Source organism: Pollicipes pollicipes, unplaced genomic scaffold (genome assembly GCF_011947565.3).
Source record: "Pollicipes pollicipes isolate AB1234 unplaced genomic scaffold, Ppol_2.1 Scaffold_6686;HRSCAF=7923_pilon_pilon_pilon, whole genome shotgun sequence".
In the NCBI taxonomy this organism is placed as follows: Eukaryota; Metazoa; Arthropoda; class Thecostraca; order Pollicipedomorpha; family Pollicipedidae; genus Pollicipes; species Pollicipes pollicipes.
The window spans coordinates 3,829,857-3,844,843 of record NW_023596921.1 but is presented as its reverse complement, the minus strand read 5'-3'; the positions used below and the strand labels follow the sequence as shown (position 1 = coordinate 3,844,843).

Below are 14,987 nucleotides of genomic sequence, written 5' to 3'. Positions count from 1 at the left end.
TGGCGAACCTCCCGGGATCGTCGGCCCCACGCCCCCAGCGCGGGGTAAGTCAGGTCACCGTTCCGCCTTCCAGGCTCATTGGCCGGCAGCCGTCAGCTGGGACAGCAGGACCAGCCAGCCGATGTCCGACGGAGCCGCCGCCGGGACAAACGGCCACTGCAGAACTACGTCCGGCATCAATTAGGCTAATGCACAAGTTGTGAGGCTTCCGCGCCGCCCGCTCCAATGCCGTTAAGTGCAGATTTCGAGAGTCCCAACACAGTCCAAGTGTCCGACAACGAGCATAGTAACTGCAGAGCAGATCATTCGCCGCGCGCAATGCTTTAGCGCCTTTGTCCACTTAACCGCACGGAGCCCGTGTCATGCAATCAAATCGAGCAAGTTCAATATCCTACCCACAAATCATGTTCGCATACATTCTGAGAACGTTCACACACGACACGCCATTACCGCGGTAACGCGGCCGTTTCGCGTGCACGCCTAGTGTCAAACCTGGGCTGCTGGTGCGGCAGTCGCCCCGACCGCCGCCCGCCATCGGAAGACGCCGTCCGGCCGCTGCCCGTCTCAGCGACGGCCATTGGAAACGAGTCCGTCCCGCCCGCAAACCGCGGCGAGACGACCGCCCCGAGATGCGGAGCGACGGCCCGCCGCCAGCCGGGCCGACCGCCCGAGACACGGAGCGACGGCCGCCGCCAGCCGGGCGACCGCCCACGAGACACGGAGCGACGGCGTCGCCAGCCGGGCCGAACCGCCCCGAGATACGGAGCGACGGCCGCCACCAAGCCGGGCCGACCGCCCCGAGACACGGAGCGACGGCGCCGCCAGCCGGTCCGACCGCCCCGAGACACGGAGCGACGGCCGCCGCCAGCCGGTCCGACCGCCCCGAGACACGGAGCGACGGCCGCCGCCAGCGGGCCGACCGCCCCGAGACACGGAGCGGCGGGCCGTCGCCAGCCGGGCCGACCCAGGCGCCGGCCCAGCGGGTCAGTCTGGCGGGTCAGCCGGTGGGTCGGCCCGTGGGTCGGCCGGTGGGTCGACCGGTGAGTCGCCTGCAGGGCCGGCCGGTGAGTCGTCTGCAGAGCCGGCCCGGTGGGTCGGCCGGTGGGTCGGCTGCAGGGCCGGCCGGTGAGTTCCGGCATCGATCGGCAGCATCCCCGGCCGGCCGTCAGGCAGCGGCCGAGACACGACTCCCGCATGTCTGGCCGATTTGTCCTGATCGGCAAGCGGCGCGGTGGCCGGCTCCTAGGCCGCCACCAGTCGCCACCGGCCCGCCGCCGGCCGCCACCGGCCGCCGCCGGGTGACATCGACGTGCATCCGCGCACCGGTCACGTGACGGTGACCTGATGTCTTCTGACACCCGGGGGACAGACGTCACGTCGACCAGAGGGAGACGTCAGGTCGAACGATGAAGTTCAGGTCATTTGATGATGAGGTTACGATGACAGAAAGGACATACCAGGCCGAACGATGACTCAACTACGGGGTTGCAAACACCAGCAGCATGGGTCCGGTCAAACTAAGGAAAATGGTAACAACCTTAGCCCACAGAGAGCACATTTGTATAGATTAAGATCCGACATCAGTTGAGAGGCTGCGTTCCGGCCAACAGCTGAGGATCTCCGGGCCGGGTCAGCGGTGCTGAGCAGTCCCCGTCGCGGGGGAGCGCGTTGGCACCAGCGGGTCACGTGCCCGCCACACCAGCCGGTCCTCGACAGCCGGGTGAAATTCCGGTCTCCTTCCGGCCCACCGGAGGGGAACCGGCCGCAGCCGCCGGTAATGCATCAAGCATTTACATGTTATTGGATTTTTTGTCGCCCAGTTTGACGAGGTAGCTCCGGCCGAGCCAAGCCGAACCCAGCGATTTGAGCGTTCCGGTGAGGCGCCGCCGCCCGACGAGACACGAGGGATACGCCGGGACTGCGGCCGCCAGTGGCCGGTGTACTGCTCCAGAGCGCCGGGACTGCGCCGCCAGTGACTGGTGACTGCTCCAGAGCGCCGGGGACTGCAGCCGCCAGTGGCCGGTGTACTGCTCCAGAGCGCCGGACTGCGGCCGCCAGTGACTGGTGTACTGCTCCAGAGCGCCGGGGACTGCAGCCGCCAGTGGCCGGTGTAACATGCTCCAGAGCGCCGGGACTGCGGCCGCCAGTGGCCGATGCACTGCTCCAGAGCGCCGGGACTGCAGGGCCGCCAGTGGCCGGTGCACTGCTCCAGAGCGCTGCGACTGCGGCGCACGAAAGCTGAAGTGTCGTCATTGACTCGTCTACGAGAGGCGGTGCATTGCGGAGCTGGTTCGCGATTCCTCTCCGCCGCCCAGCGCTCGCAGCATTGTGAATGGCACAGGACTAACAGGTCACCGAGGCGCTCAGCAGCGCACCAGCGATCGAGGCCGGCGGTCGTATCTCCAGCGAACGACGTCGGCGCCGTCCGCACACGGCGCCCCGCCGGGCCCTCTGGCCGACTGCGGCGCGTTCGCGCCGCCCATCCGGCCTCAGAGGCCCAGCGCCACGCACTCGGGCCGCCTCATCACTATTCACCACGTCTGGAACGAGCGCCAACGCTCTCTGGCACGTGTTGCGTCGCCGCGGCGGCCATCAGCGCGGCGGCGACGTCCGGCCTGCGATGTCGACAGCCGGCCGGCGCAAACCAATCCTGTCGGCGGCGACGGTCGCCGGCGCCAACGGGATCGGTATGGAGAGGCTGGCAGCGCCGCGTCTTCACCTGGCCGCCGCGGCGCTCCGGTCATTCGGCCGACTGAAAACGTGCCGGCGGCGATGTCGGCCGACGAGGGTCCTCTAGGCGTCAACCACGGCCGGCGGCCGACGCGCCGGTAATAAGAGCAGCCGGGGCGACGGCGACAAAACATACTCGAGAAAAACGAGCCGCCCGGCCAAACAGCCGACTATTGTGAGGCCAGCGACGTTCGGTGGCGCGGCGGCCGCAAAACGGACGCGGCGACGTTGAGACGGTGCGCCAGGTCGGCGGCGCTGACGTAACGGAGGCGCACTCTCCACGGCCTGATCAGGCCAGAGCCCGGGAGGCCGCGGAAGCCCAACACTAAGCGGCTTAGTCCATCGGCTGCGCAATTTTGATGAATGAACTGATTTATTGATCCCACGCGGGTACACAGACGTCGGAGGACACCCAAGCACGCCGGCCAGCGGGACCGAGAGGCCCGCCGCCATCGTCCCGATCAAGTCTCCCGGTGCTCGCCAGGGGACGTCTCCGAAGCCGCGCCGGCCGCCTGTCCCCACCCCCGCGCCAGGACAACAGCCGCCGGCGGCCGCGGCAAGGTCGCCGGCTCGGACGCGCCGATAATGGCTGAATTAGTGAGACGGCCGGACGCCAGGTCGACGCCCGCGGTCCACTAATGGAGGGGGCGTGGCCGCCAGGAGGTCGCCGGTACACCGCCGGTGGACTCGGCGGCGGCGGCGGCGGCGGCGAACCGCTAACGCGTCGGGAAATGGCGCCGCTTCCGGCCGCCAGGCTCTCCGCTCCAAATGATAGGTGAAGCTTCGACGCGGCCGACCGGATGGCCGATACGTCATTTTCGTATGAGATGCGCCGTGGCCTTGTTTATACCGCACCCTGCGAAACAAACGCGCGTGGGGGCCTATTCGGAACACTTGACGTAGAAGACGGCCACTTTGGATGGATGCATTCGGAGAGCTTTGCGATGTAAAAAGCGTCAGTCAGCAGCGTCTTCTACAAGGATGGCGACTTAAGAACGACCACTTGAAAGATGCCCTGATAAGTAGACGTCAGAGCAGCAGGCGATACAAAACTGATATTGGCTGACAGTTCCGAAAATCGCAGTGCCCAAACTAAAAATCCATGCAGAGAACTCTGGGCGAGCCTGCCGCCACGCACGACCGCGCATTCTCGTTTCCAGGTAACGAGCGTGGCGGAGACGAACCGCTGCCAACTTCCGACCGGCTGGCGAAGTTTGTAAAACACAAGTTCTGCGGCCAGACGGCGCGCCCGCCTCGCGGAGCAGAACAGCATCGCAACGGATGTGTCTGAACGGGTCGAGGTGGGACGGTGTTCCAGGCCACGACACACGATGTTCAGATGCAAGAGTATAGATGACCGGTGTGAGCTTCCTATGAACGCTGTGGTAGCAAGGACTGTCAGAATCTCATATCATTTAACAGAATCATGCAGCATGCGCTAAATCCCAACCCAGTGTCGATATATGGACAACGTGAGCTCTGTGAGAAGGGAAATGACAAATATGCGAACGATGCGCCTCTGTATACATGCAACTGGCAAGAAACGGCACAATGGTACAGAGACAGCTGGGTCATTGCCACAATGGCCGCAGAGAAACACAATGACAGTAAATGGACAATGGCCTGGAATTAATCTGCAGACAAAACAAGCAACTTCTCACAATGCGGCACCGCCGTGGACAAAACTCGGAAAGAAAAAAAAGATAATTACGTTCACTAGCACAAAGAAGAACACGACGCCGGCGTCGACGCGTTCGGGTCACACAAGACGCGCCGGCACGCACGACCACCGTCGTACAACTCACTTGTTCTCCAGCGAGCACCAGCCGCAGTAGGGGTCCCTGGCGCCCAGGCATTCGCCGCACGAGGCGTACAGGTGGCACTCCTGCACCTTCACCTTGGACACCTGCCGGAGGAGCAGCACCCAGTCACACAACCACCGACCGCACGCTCCCCTCCCGGCACAGCGTGCGCGGGCCGCACCTGTCCCCCCCCCCCCCCCCCCATCTCGGGGCCGGCGGACCGGCTGCCGGGCGGCTACCGCCGTCCCGGGAGCAGCAGCTCTCCGGCGACTCCGGCGGCGGCCCCCGCCCCTCCCATCACCACACCCACGCGCCACACCAGGTCACGCACCGGATCCTGGCTTACTGCAGTCACGCCAGACACGCCAACAGCGCGTCGATCAAGGACCGCATTGGGAGAACGGATCGCCGTCTCCTGCACGCATCGCGCGCCGTTATGACGTCATATAATTCACGACATAACTTTCCGACGGGGGAAATGATCGGTGCCATCGACCGGCCGCGATGGTGGATGGCACCTGTCAAAAGGCGCGGGGAGGGTGGTACATTCGGCCGGCGGCGGTGATTTTCCGAGAGCCACGCACATTCCGCTTCACCCGGTCCGATTCAATTCCGGCGATGGCATCGTCGGAAGACCGCGCAAGGCGACCACCTCAAATGATATCGCTCGGCGGGAATGAGCAGCTCATCAGAGTTGGGATCAAATCGAGGGCTGCCGACATCCCCGGACGCTCCTGAGAGGACGAACAGCAGACCAACTGTCTCTCGCACTCATTTCCGAGAACTTGACAGGTCCGGTTCGCCCTCCGCAAATCACGACAGAAAACAAGGGTGAAGCGAGCAAAGACGCATCCCTTCGGAGTCATTTGAGCAAGAAGCACTCCGAGCATGGTGGCAGAAACCAGAGCAGCTCCGAGCATGGTGGCAGCTCAGTGGGTCAGCGATCCTGACAGTGATCCTGATCCTACTGATCCTACCGAACCGCGGCAGCGACCGATCCTCTACGCCGGCTATCTTAGTAGCACAGCCCTTCTTTCGCGCCACCATCCCGCCGAACAAGGAGCATAATACCCTCTCCCAGCCTTCATCAGCAGAGCGCCATCGAACGAGGCGCTCATTGACATCGCTCTCCCTTCATTACCGGGAGCGATACCTCCACTCGAGTGAGCTCGAGTGAGCCAGTCACTCCGGCGGACGGCCGGCGCGATTCGCCGCTGCTGGCGTTACCGCTCTCGTCCGGAGCTGTTTCGCTTCCGACCATCTCCGGCGGACAGCCGGCGCGGTCCGCCGCTGCTGGCGCCGCCGCTCTAGTCCGGAGCTGCTTCGCTTCCGACCATCTCCGGCGGACGGCCGGCGCGGTCCGCCGCTGCTGGCGCCGCCGCTCTCGTCCGGAGCTGCTTCGCTTCCGACCATCTCCGGCGGACGGCCGGCGCGGTCCGCCGCTGCTGGCGCTGCCGCTCTCGTCCGGAGCTGCTTCGCTTCCGACCATCTCCGGCGGACAGCCGGCTCTCCTCTCCCCTCCGGGCATAAATCAGGTCGGCTGCCGCCTAAATCAGCGGCGCCGCGCACTCGGACGGGTTTGCTTTATTCGGGCCGTTGTCGGACCGTTGTCGGGCCGTTGTCGGCCTGCGCTCCGCCCCGGCACGCGCCCGTCGGGCCACCGGCAACATGAGAGCATAATAAATGCCCGGCCGGCCGCCGTCGCCAGCTACGAGCGCCCTCGCCGGCCGGCATCGAAGCAGACCGCCGCCTTGACGAGACACAATCAGGAATATGGAGAACAGAGCGCGGCACGATGAATTCAGATATGGAGATGCGCCGGTCGCCGCATAATCACGCCTCTCGCCGCGACGCCCAAATTACATAGCCGTCCGAAACGGCCGTCTCAGCAGTGCGCCGCCCGCTCTGCGTCCCGGTGCCGTCCGCCCGGCGTCCGCGGCCTGCCGCCCACTCGCCCTGTCTCCCTGGCCGGGAGCCGCCATGTGCCACGGTTCCACGGAAGCGTGCAGGCTAGCTGACTGACACCTGGGCGGCGGTGGGGCGAGCTGGCGCTCCCTACAGCGATACCCAGCCGCCCGGAGCCGTGACGCGCGGCTCGGCGGCGGCTCCAACAGCCGGCCACCACCGGCCAGGGATCGGAGGGCGCGCCCCGCCGGAGGCGCCAGGTCTCGGCCGCCGCCAGCCCGGTGCCGTGTTGTTCCGTGGCCTGCGCGCTGATCGATCGCCGGCCGTGAATGAGAAACGCGCCAGCACGGCGCCCGGGACAGGCCCGTATGAGCGACGCAGCCGCCGGCCGCTGGAGAGGCGGGAGAGGAGCAGCGCCGACACGGGCCCATGGACGCGGCGCCCCTGACGGCGCGGCCGCGGTGTCGTCCGACTGCTCTGGTGTCGCATCCGGCCACAGGTCGACACCCGCTTCGACGGCTCCGAGTCGTCGTGGCGTCACGGACGACCGGTCGCCGGTTTGCCCCTGTCGTTTCAGCGCGGCGCCGACTCGTTAGCGGCTTGTCAGCCGGCTGCTCGTGTCCCCGGGATTACGAAGTGCGGCCGGCGGCGCACGAAAACCGTTACGGCTCGGAGACACCGCCGGCGCACGGGCCATTGCAGGCTTTACGTCCCGTTTTTACCATTGGGAGATACGGCTGCCGGCCAAAGACCCAACCCCAGTTCATATGGGCTGAAAGACGCCGTCCGAGCCGTCTCAGCACGCCGTGCATATATTGGAGCCACCGCAGACCAGAATGGACAGAGGACTGCTGGTCGCAGTGCTCCAGACTTCGGCAGCTCCATATTTGCGGACAGACCGTCTCTAAATCCCGCCGCCAGCCGGCCGAGCACCGCCACAATTTTGACCGAGCTTTACGGCCGCCATCATGTTCAGAACACCACGGGAAATGGTCATCCAATGATACGAAACCATGAGCGGCGCCACGGCCCGTTTCGGCGGCCGTACTCGGGTCACGTCCATTTGAGTGACGTCATAGCGGCGGTGACCTCGCCGCTTCAAATAGCGACAATTAGCGCCGCCGGGTGGCTTCAGCGCGCCCGGCGGCGGCTCTCCGGCCGCCCCATCCGAAACTGTCCACCGACCAGGTCGTCGATCTCGATTACGGCGCCTAATTACCGGGAGTGGGCCGACGAGCGGCCGTGGGTGGACGGGCCGAGAGCGCCGCACCGCCCGATGCCAGGTCGCGGCGTGGCATTGCTCCACGCTGGCCGGCTGGCGGCGCGCGCGTCCACATCTCGCCCTGACGCGGCGGCGCGCCCCCTTCGACCGGCACGGCAGGAGACCAGCAAAAAAAAAAACGCGCCGCAAAAACGGCCATTCCCACGCAAATTGGCCCCGCTAAGTACGACGTGAGCAGACGAGGGCGAGGGGAGAGAACCGGAGCAGCACGGAGCTCCGATGAAGGCCGGGCCGACGTGTGGGTCCCAGGCGGGTGATACTCCGAGGGCAGACCTCGTCCCATTGTAGCTCGGCCAGTGGGACGAGGTCTCCCCTCGGGGTATCACCCGCCGCTGCTGCACTGGCGGGGCGAACACACGTGGCTGTGACCATACGTGGCCGATATGACATCATCGGGCAATCGGACTTTATCTGTTAGGGCCCGCCTACAGCGGACGCCGACAGGACGCTTGCCACGCACGGCAGGGAGGACGTAGCCGTGACACTACCTCCGGTGAGAGATGCACCTCACCAGAGTCGGCCACCGACGGGCAGACGGAGCAGACACAGCGGACATGTCCCGGTCGCATGGCCCGCACCGTTGCCGCGACGCTGACTGGGTGTCGTCAGCGCTGTCCGCTGTCCGCCGGCCCTGTCCGCTATCCTCCGGCGCTGTCCGCTGTCCTCCGGCGCTGTCAGATGTCCGTCAGTTGTCGTCACGTACGCCGGTCACGACGCGGCGTCATCCATTCGCCGAATAAATCCCAGAGGTAACAGACAGACATACGCGATGATACGGATGGTATCTCGGAATTCGATACCGGACGCAAACATCGCAGGGCAGTCAAGTGCGGGATCGAGGACGGCTGGCTGCAATCATCGACGCCGCAGCCGCGCCGCCTAGCGTCTGCCGAACGGCGCTGTCCATGGCCACGGGCAAGAAGGTGGGTCCACCGGTGCCACCACAAACGCCCGAAGCCCACGCGGCCCAGCTGCACGGGATCACATAGTGCAGCAGGTCAGTTTGTTTTCTTTGTGTCGTGACCGACGATGTCGGCGCGCTTCGCCAGGCATGTAGCTGATTTGTTTTCAAGTGGCTGTGTCGTCGGCGTTAGCCGTTTTTTTAGCGCATGTCAACTGCATGACATCAGCATAGCGGCGGGTCACGAGGCCAGCCTGGCAGGCAAGCAGCAGGGCCCAAGCTGAGCAAGCTGCACATGGCGCACGGCGCTGACTGCCAGCCCACGGGCCCTGGCTCTGCTGAGTGAGCACTCATCCCAGCTGAGCGCTTCCCACGTGCACGTTTACCTGGGGAACACCAACCGCAAACACACCCTACAGGCGTTACGTTTGAGGCCAGGCTTATTCGTGCTTCGAAATGGCGTCCACTTCACGTAGTCCAGAAAAGCAGGCAGGCAGAAACATCTGGCATAAGGACACTCACTTTCCTGAATGGCGGAGTAATCCGTCAGACCATCATTTCCACAAACAGCAAAACGCGATACGCTCCCGGCCTCTGTTCCCCTCCCCAGAAAGCACACCTTGAACCGCCCCTGCGCGCCGTCGCCGACGGAGCGACGCCCGGGCGGCGGTGCCCCACTCGTCTACAACACGTACCGGCTATCGAGCACCCCCCAAGTGCACAAAGCACGACTCGACCCCGGCCGTCTCAGAGGCGTCAACACACGCGTCGGCCGGAGCGACGTCGGCGGCGAGGCCTCACCCAGGTGGAAGGAGACAAGGCCGGCGCGGCGCCTCCTCCTCCTCCGCTGCACCCAACAGCACCCGTCGTGTTTGCGCCGGGTCTTCCGCTTCCCCCGATCGGCCCTTGACAGGATTAATTGCGGGCGAGGCGTCAACTAAATGAGCTTTGCAAGAAATACGACCGACGGATAATTAATCGATAGGCCGAACGGCGGCGCCGACGGTCCTGAGGCCCCACACGGCGGCGCAGCCGGTGGCTGCGGGCTAGGGCCTTGGTCGTGGGCCGCCGGGCGAGCGCGCGGCAAACACGCCGCGCTGCTGATCGTTCAATATTTACCGGTCAGAGGCAAACAGATCGGAGCGCGCTTCCGCCGCGGCGCAGCTCTCCAAACAGCATAGGCCACGTGCGTGGGCTTCTTGACGGAAGCCCACGAACACGGACGCCAACGGCAGGCGGACAGCGGCACCAGAACCGGGGCCAGACGCCCTCTAGCATGCAGCGGGCTGTTTGTGAATGCCCCGCGACAGCCACAGCGTCCGCCAACAGCCCGACCCCGGCGTCGACGGGGTCCCTGACTGGCTTGTCAAGATTGTGTGATCCGACAGCGCTGATAGACCGGTTACTGACGCTCTCGCACCGTTTAAAACATCGGTGGTGACTGACGCCGGAGGGGTGTGGCGTGCAGACGAGGCGCAGCCGCAGAGCTGGCTTTGGTCCGATCAACGGCGCTGGGCGGTATCCGTCCAGTATGCGCAACAGGGTGAAAATCTACTCAGCACACAGGGCCATATCATGATATCCGCTCGTTTGGGAAGGTTGCATTGTTTTTGTTGAGATTGCAAATACCTTGACAATCACGTGCTGTTCTATCAATGTCTTGAGCTCGCGTGTCTGTGCACTCCCTCCGCTCATTTGTTAGTTCGCCATTCGCTGACTCATGAAACACAGTGTGCGGGTGATACATGGTCACAGAGAAGAAAGCGGCTGAGATGATCCACACCGACGCGAAACTTTTTGTGTTGGAAAAGTCAAACAAATAGTCATCAAGATCAAAAATTAAAAAAAAACAAAGCAATGACACCGCCCAGCAGCCATCGATTATTTCAAACACCTTGCGCTGGTATCTAACTCCAAACAATGTTGCGATTTCAGAACTTGAAAGATCAGATTTTGGGATGTTCCCATGCCCAACGACTTGCCACTGGTTGCCTCGAATGCCTTCGCGAAACATCGAGACCTGGAATCCGGAAGACTGAATAGCTTGACAAGTCGCTGACGCACTACAAAGCCAAGCCAAGTCAAATCGCACAAGTCGAGACAAGCGGCAAGTGTCACCGGCCGGCTACCGCCACGTCCGGCCAATCTGGCGATCTCGGCGGCCGACAGCAGGACGCGGCGCCACTCCTCGCGGCAGCTGCAGCCCGCCGACACGACCCGGCCCCCGTCCCGTCCCGGCGCCCCGCCAGCCGGCTCTGTCACCGGGCACCTTGATCGAGCCCTGGCCGCGTGCAGTCCGTCTCCAGCGACTCAGTCGATGGCCGGGTCCGCCCCGCCGCCGCCGGCCCGCCGCTGGCCCTCGCGTCCGACCGGCCAATCAGAGAAACTTGAAGATGGCGCCGTTCTGCCCCTTTCAGCGCTCTGGCACAATGGACAGTGTGGACCGAAAAACGTTTTCAGCTCTGCGAACTTCTCAGTCGCCCATTATACGGACACAAAGACGCAGGTCCGGCGGCATGCTTCGCTGAAAGGTCAAGGAGCTGTCCAAACTTCGGCTAGAAGAATGTACAGAAATTCGGCTAGCCGACTCTGCTGCCCGTCGCACAGACGTCTCCCGCCTAACATACCTCATGCTAAGAAGCGGACTCTTCCAGACGAACCTCCAACTGAGCACCAAGGCCTGCACATTTTACAAAACTGGCAAAAGAGTCGGCAAAGGTGTTTAGACATTTGGTAGTTTCCATACTGCTCCGCTGGCTTTTCAGCACCGCTCTGGAGGGTTTGCGTCGCCGGGCGGCCGACGCGCCAGGCCGTAATTTTCCGGCCAGTCCGCCCGAAATGGTCCGCCGGCCGGCTATCTCGATTACTGCGCCAATTACGTCTATACATGAATTCACAGGAAAACCTTGGGAAGCAGACAACTAGTGCACAAGCATATTTACACAGCTGGACCGTCGCGACTCCCCCCCCCCCCCCCCTTCACGTCACCCGCGGCTCCGCCCACATCCGGTGCGGGTGCAGAGACGGCGACTGTAGCAGTGCCCGTCGCCGGCCGCTCCCGCACGTGCACTGTCCGGGTCACGTGTCGAGTGCAGTCCACGCCGCCTGCCGGCCACTGCAGCGAACGGACGGCGAGGCGAGCGGCTCCGCGTCACGGACTCTGTCGCCCCGCCCGCGGCCCGTCCGTAAGCAGAGCGCCATTAGCGTGCCGCGGCGACTGCCCACGGCAATCTGCGGCGGTGGCAACGGCCGGCGCTATTGCGGCGCGGCGCATCGCCGTCTCCTCCGGTCGGTGTCGAATTAGCGCCGTCCCAGGCGAGACAAAGGCGACTCGGACGCCGACCTCGCCGCCAGGTGATGCGGCCGCTCGCGACGGGGATGGGCGCGGAGGTCGGCGGAGGTCACAGGCTGACCGGAACCGACGCCGTTCGTGCCCTCTCCCCCTCCCCACCGGCCCGTCGACGGCGACGGCATCGCACTGGAAACGCGGCGCTGAAAAATACGCGACTGAAAGGCAGCGTGCAATCTGGCCGGCGCCGGCCAATTAAATGTCGGCCCGCTGCAATAGACGTCCAAAGTTTGATCATGCCCGGTGAAAAACAGGACCGGGCGGCGCGGCGATAGCAGGCGGCCTTTCTCCTGCTGCTGACGTGGTCGGCGCGCCACCGGCCGGGCGCGCCACTATCGACGCTGGACACAGCCGCACCAGAGATGCCGCGTGCCGCCCGGCTGGCTCAGCACAATCAGACCGGCCGCTGGGCGCAGGGCTGCTCACCCAATCCGCCAACGGCACTCTCGGCTCCCCTTTGAAATACTCAGCTGCAGCCGTCTCAGCGAATAGCACGCGATGGAGTCAAGGCCATAATTTTGGTTTCGGGACCAGAGGTACACAACAGGACACAAATATATCTCGAAACCTTTATCGCATGTACACCCAGAAACACGACATAATGCTAGCGATCCACCTGAATGTCATAGACTGGATCTGGATCCACAATCCAGTGTTTTCTGCTCATCCACAGTTAACTAACTCAGAAACCAAAATGCATTCCATATGGATGTGTTTTATCTAGGTATTTGCATCCTCATCAATTTGCTCTCAGGGTCAAGAAGCATCGCATTGAAATTTCGTTCATGACAGCCCGTTGGCGGTGACCTTAAACACACAACACAAACAAAGCTTCAACAAAACAACAAAGGATGAACAATTCCGATCAAACCAAGATGTGCTGGATGTGCCGCTGACAGACTCTTCTACCTGCTTGACAGCAAACATAGCTGTGTTATCAAGTCCAGCTTTTTCAGAACAAGTTTCACAAAGTCCCTGAACCTTGGAACGCGCCGCCAATGCTGAGGCTGGATGGGGCATGCTGTGTGCTCCCAGCCACGTGTCACCCCACATTCAAGGTCCCCGTCTACGGCACGCCCTCATACCAACATCGCCACACCGTACTGCCGACATCACCGGCAACGCCACGCTCTGCCTCACGCTGCATGGACGCTTCACCGAAACAGCGGAGCCGGGAGTGAGCCGTGACAGCGCTGTGCGCCGCGCAGCAAGCCGGAGCTGCCGGGCTGCAGAACGGCACTCCGGGTGGTCCAGTCGCAACTTGTCAACACCCCCACGGACCGTGGGCGGAGGTCACTGGTCAACATCCCCACGGACCGTGGATGGAGGTCACTGGTCAACACCCCCACGGGCCGTGGATGGAGGTCACTGGTCAACACCCCCACGGACCGTGGGCGGAGGTCACTGGTCAACATCCCCACGGACCGTGGATGGAGGTCACTGGTCAACATCCCCACGGACCGTGGGCGGAGGTCACTGGTCAACATCCCCACGGGCCGTGGGCGGAGGTCACTGGTCAACATCCCCACGGACCGTTGGCGGAGGCCTGCCGACTCTCACACCCAGCCTTCATGTCATTTCAAATGCGTGCCGCCCGTTCAGCGTACATGCACATTCGCACGCACCGCGTTCCTGTTTGCAGTCGCCACACTTGTTTACGGCCGGCGCCGCGCGGGCCTTTGAAGCGGCGCTGCGCCTCGTAACAGCAAGCTGGTCACGTCGACAGCGACGCGATGGTCGGCGCTACACCTGAGCGGCACGTCGGCCGGGCGCAGCACGCGAACACCGAACCAAGTTTATTTCCCTTGCGTGCAGCATATGGGCTCATGTAAGCCGCGTATGGTTCGTTAAAACTTGTTAATTTATTGCGATGACGAACTGCTTCCGCGGCGGGGCCCTTTACGGGCTGGATAGCCGACCCTTCCCGTCGCAGTCGTGACTCACACGGACCTGGCGCGGCATGCAAGACAGAGCTCTGACATGCGCACCGACCCGACGTGCGGCTGTGTTCCAGCACTCCGCCTAACCACGCCGCCGGGCGACCCTGCCACGTCAGGCCTCCCCGCCGCTGGAGCGACCCCCGCCGACCCGAGCACGCCTGTGACGTCACATACAGCACACGGGCACCAGCTGTGACGTCACGGCCCTTAGCGCCAGCCGATCGCCTGCGCCCTGCGCCGACGACCCGCATGCATTCCGTCCCACGCTGGCCACGCTTCCAGCAGCGCGGCGCGTGCCAAATCCTGTCGCGAGCGAGCTCGCCGTGAGACCGGGTGGGTCATGTCCCCGGTGGCCGACGCGGCACTCGGCGCCGAGCCACGCCAATCGCCGATAACATCTGGTCTCGCCTCGGGCCGCCTGGCGCGCCGAAAACAGCCGAGCCCGGCCGCAAGGGTCCGCCCGGCCCGGATCAATGACGACGGCAGCGACACCGACCCCCTTCCCCGCCCCCGGGCGCCCGCGACCAGTCAACAAGTCCCGGCCCGGCGGCGAGCCGTCTTCGTGCCCTGCGGGCGGCGAGCGACGCCCCAGCCACCGGTATGGATTCTCAGCGGCGGCGGCGGCCGTCAGCGGCCGAGGGGAGCCCACTGATGGATGCGTCGGCCGACGCTGACCGGGCGCGCCCGGCTGGACGCGACCCCACACTCCGTGAAATTACCCGCCGGCGCTCCCCCCACCGCACCATAATTGCCGACGGCGGCGGCAACGAAAACAATTTGGCCGTAGGATCTATTAATTCCGCTGCGTCTGGCCGCCGTGCGGCGGCTCCCCGGGTGCTCGTCGTCCGTAACGACGGCGGGGCGTCGCTGGCGACCGCGACACCGGCCGACAATCGCGCCCGAGAAGAGCGCGTGTTGCGCGCGGCTCCACCGGGCGCGGACGTTAAAAGTGACACCGTCCGTCTCCAACGGACGGCGGCGGTCGGTTCGGACAAGTGCCGATGCGGCGGACACGGGCAGATGGCTCGTTGGCGTGCTGGCCCGCCGTTTTTAGAAAGTTGTTTGCTCTGTTTGGTTA

The 14,987-nt window shown here is 64.1% G+C and overlaps 1 protein-coding gene across 1 annotated transcript in view; it reads right to left on the bottom strand.

Moving 5' to 3' along the window:
* Positions 1–3,379: 3,379 nt before the first annotated feature.
* Positions 3,380–14,987, bottom strand: part of LOC119107315 (plexin-A1-like) — a 102,098-nt gene continuing 90,490 nt past the window's right edge. Inside the window, 1 exon segment of the mRNA XM_037230739.1 lies at positions 3,380–4,636. Within this exon segment, the coding sequence (XP_037086634.1) occupies positions 4,532–4,636 (105 nt within the window). The 3' untranslated portion in view covers positions 3,380–4,531.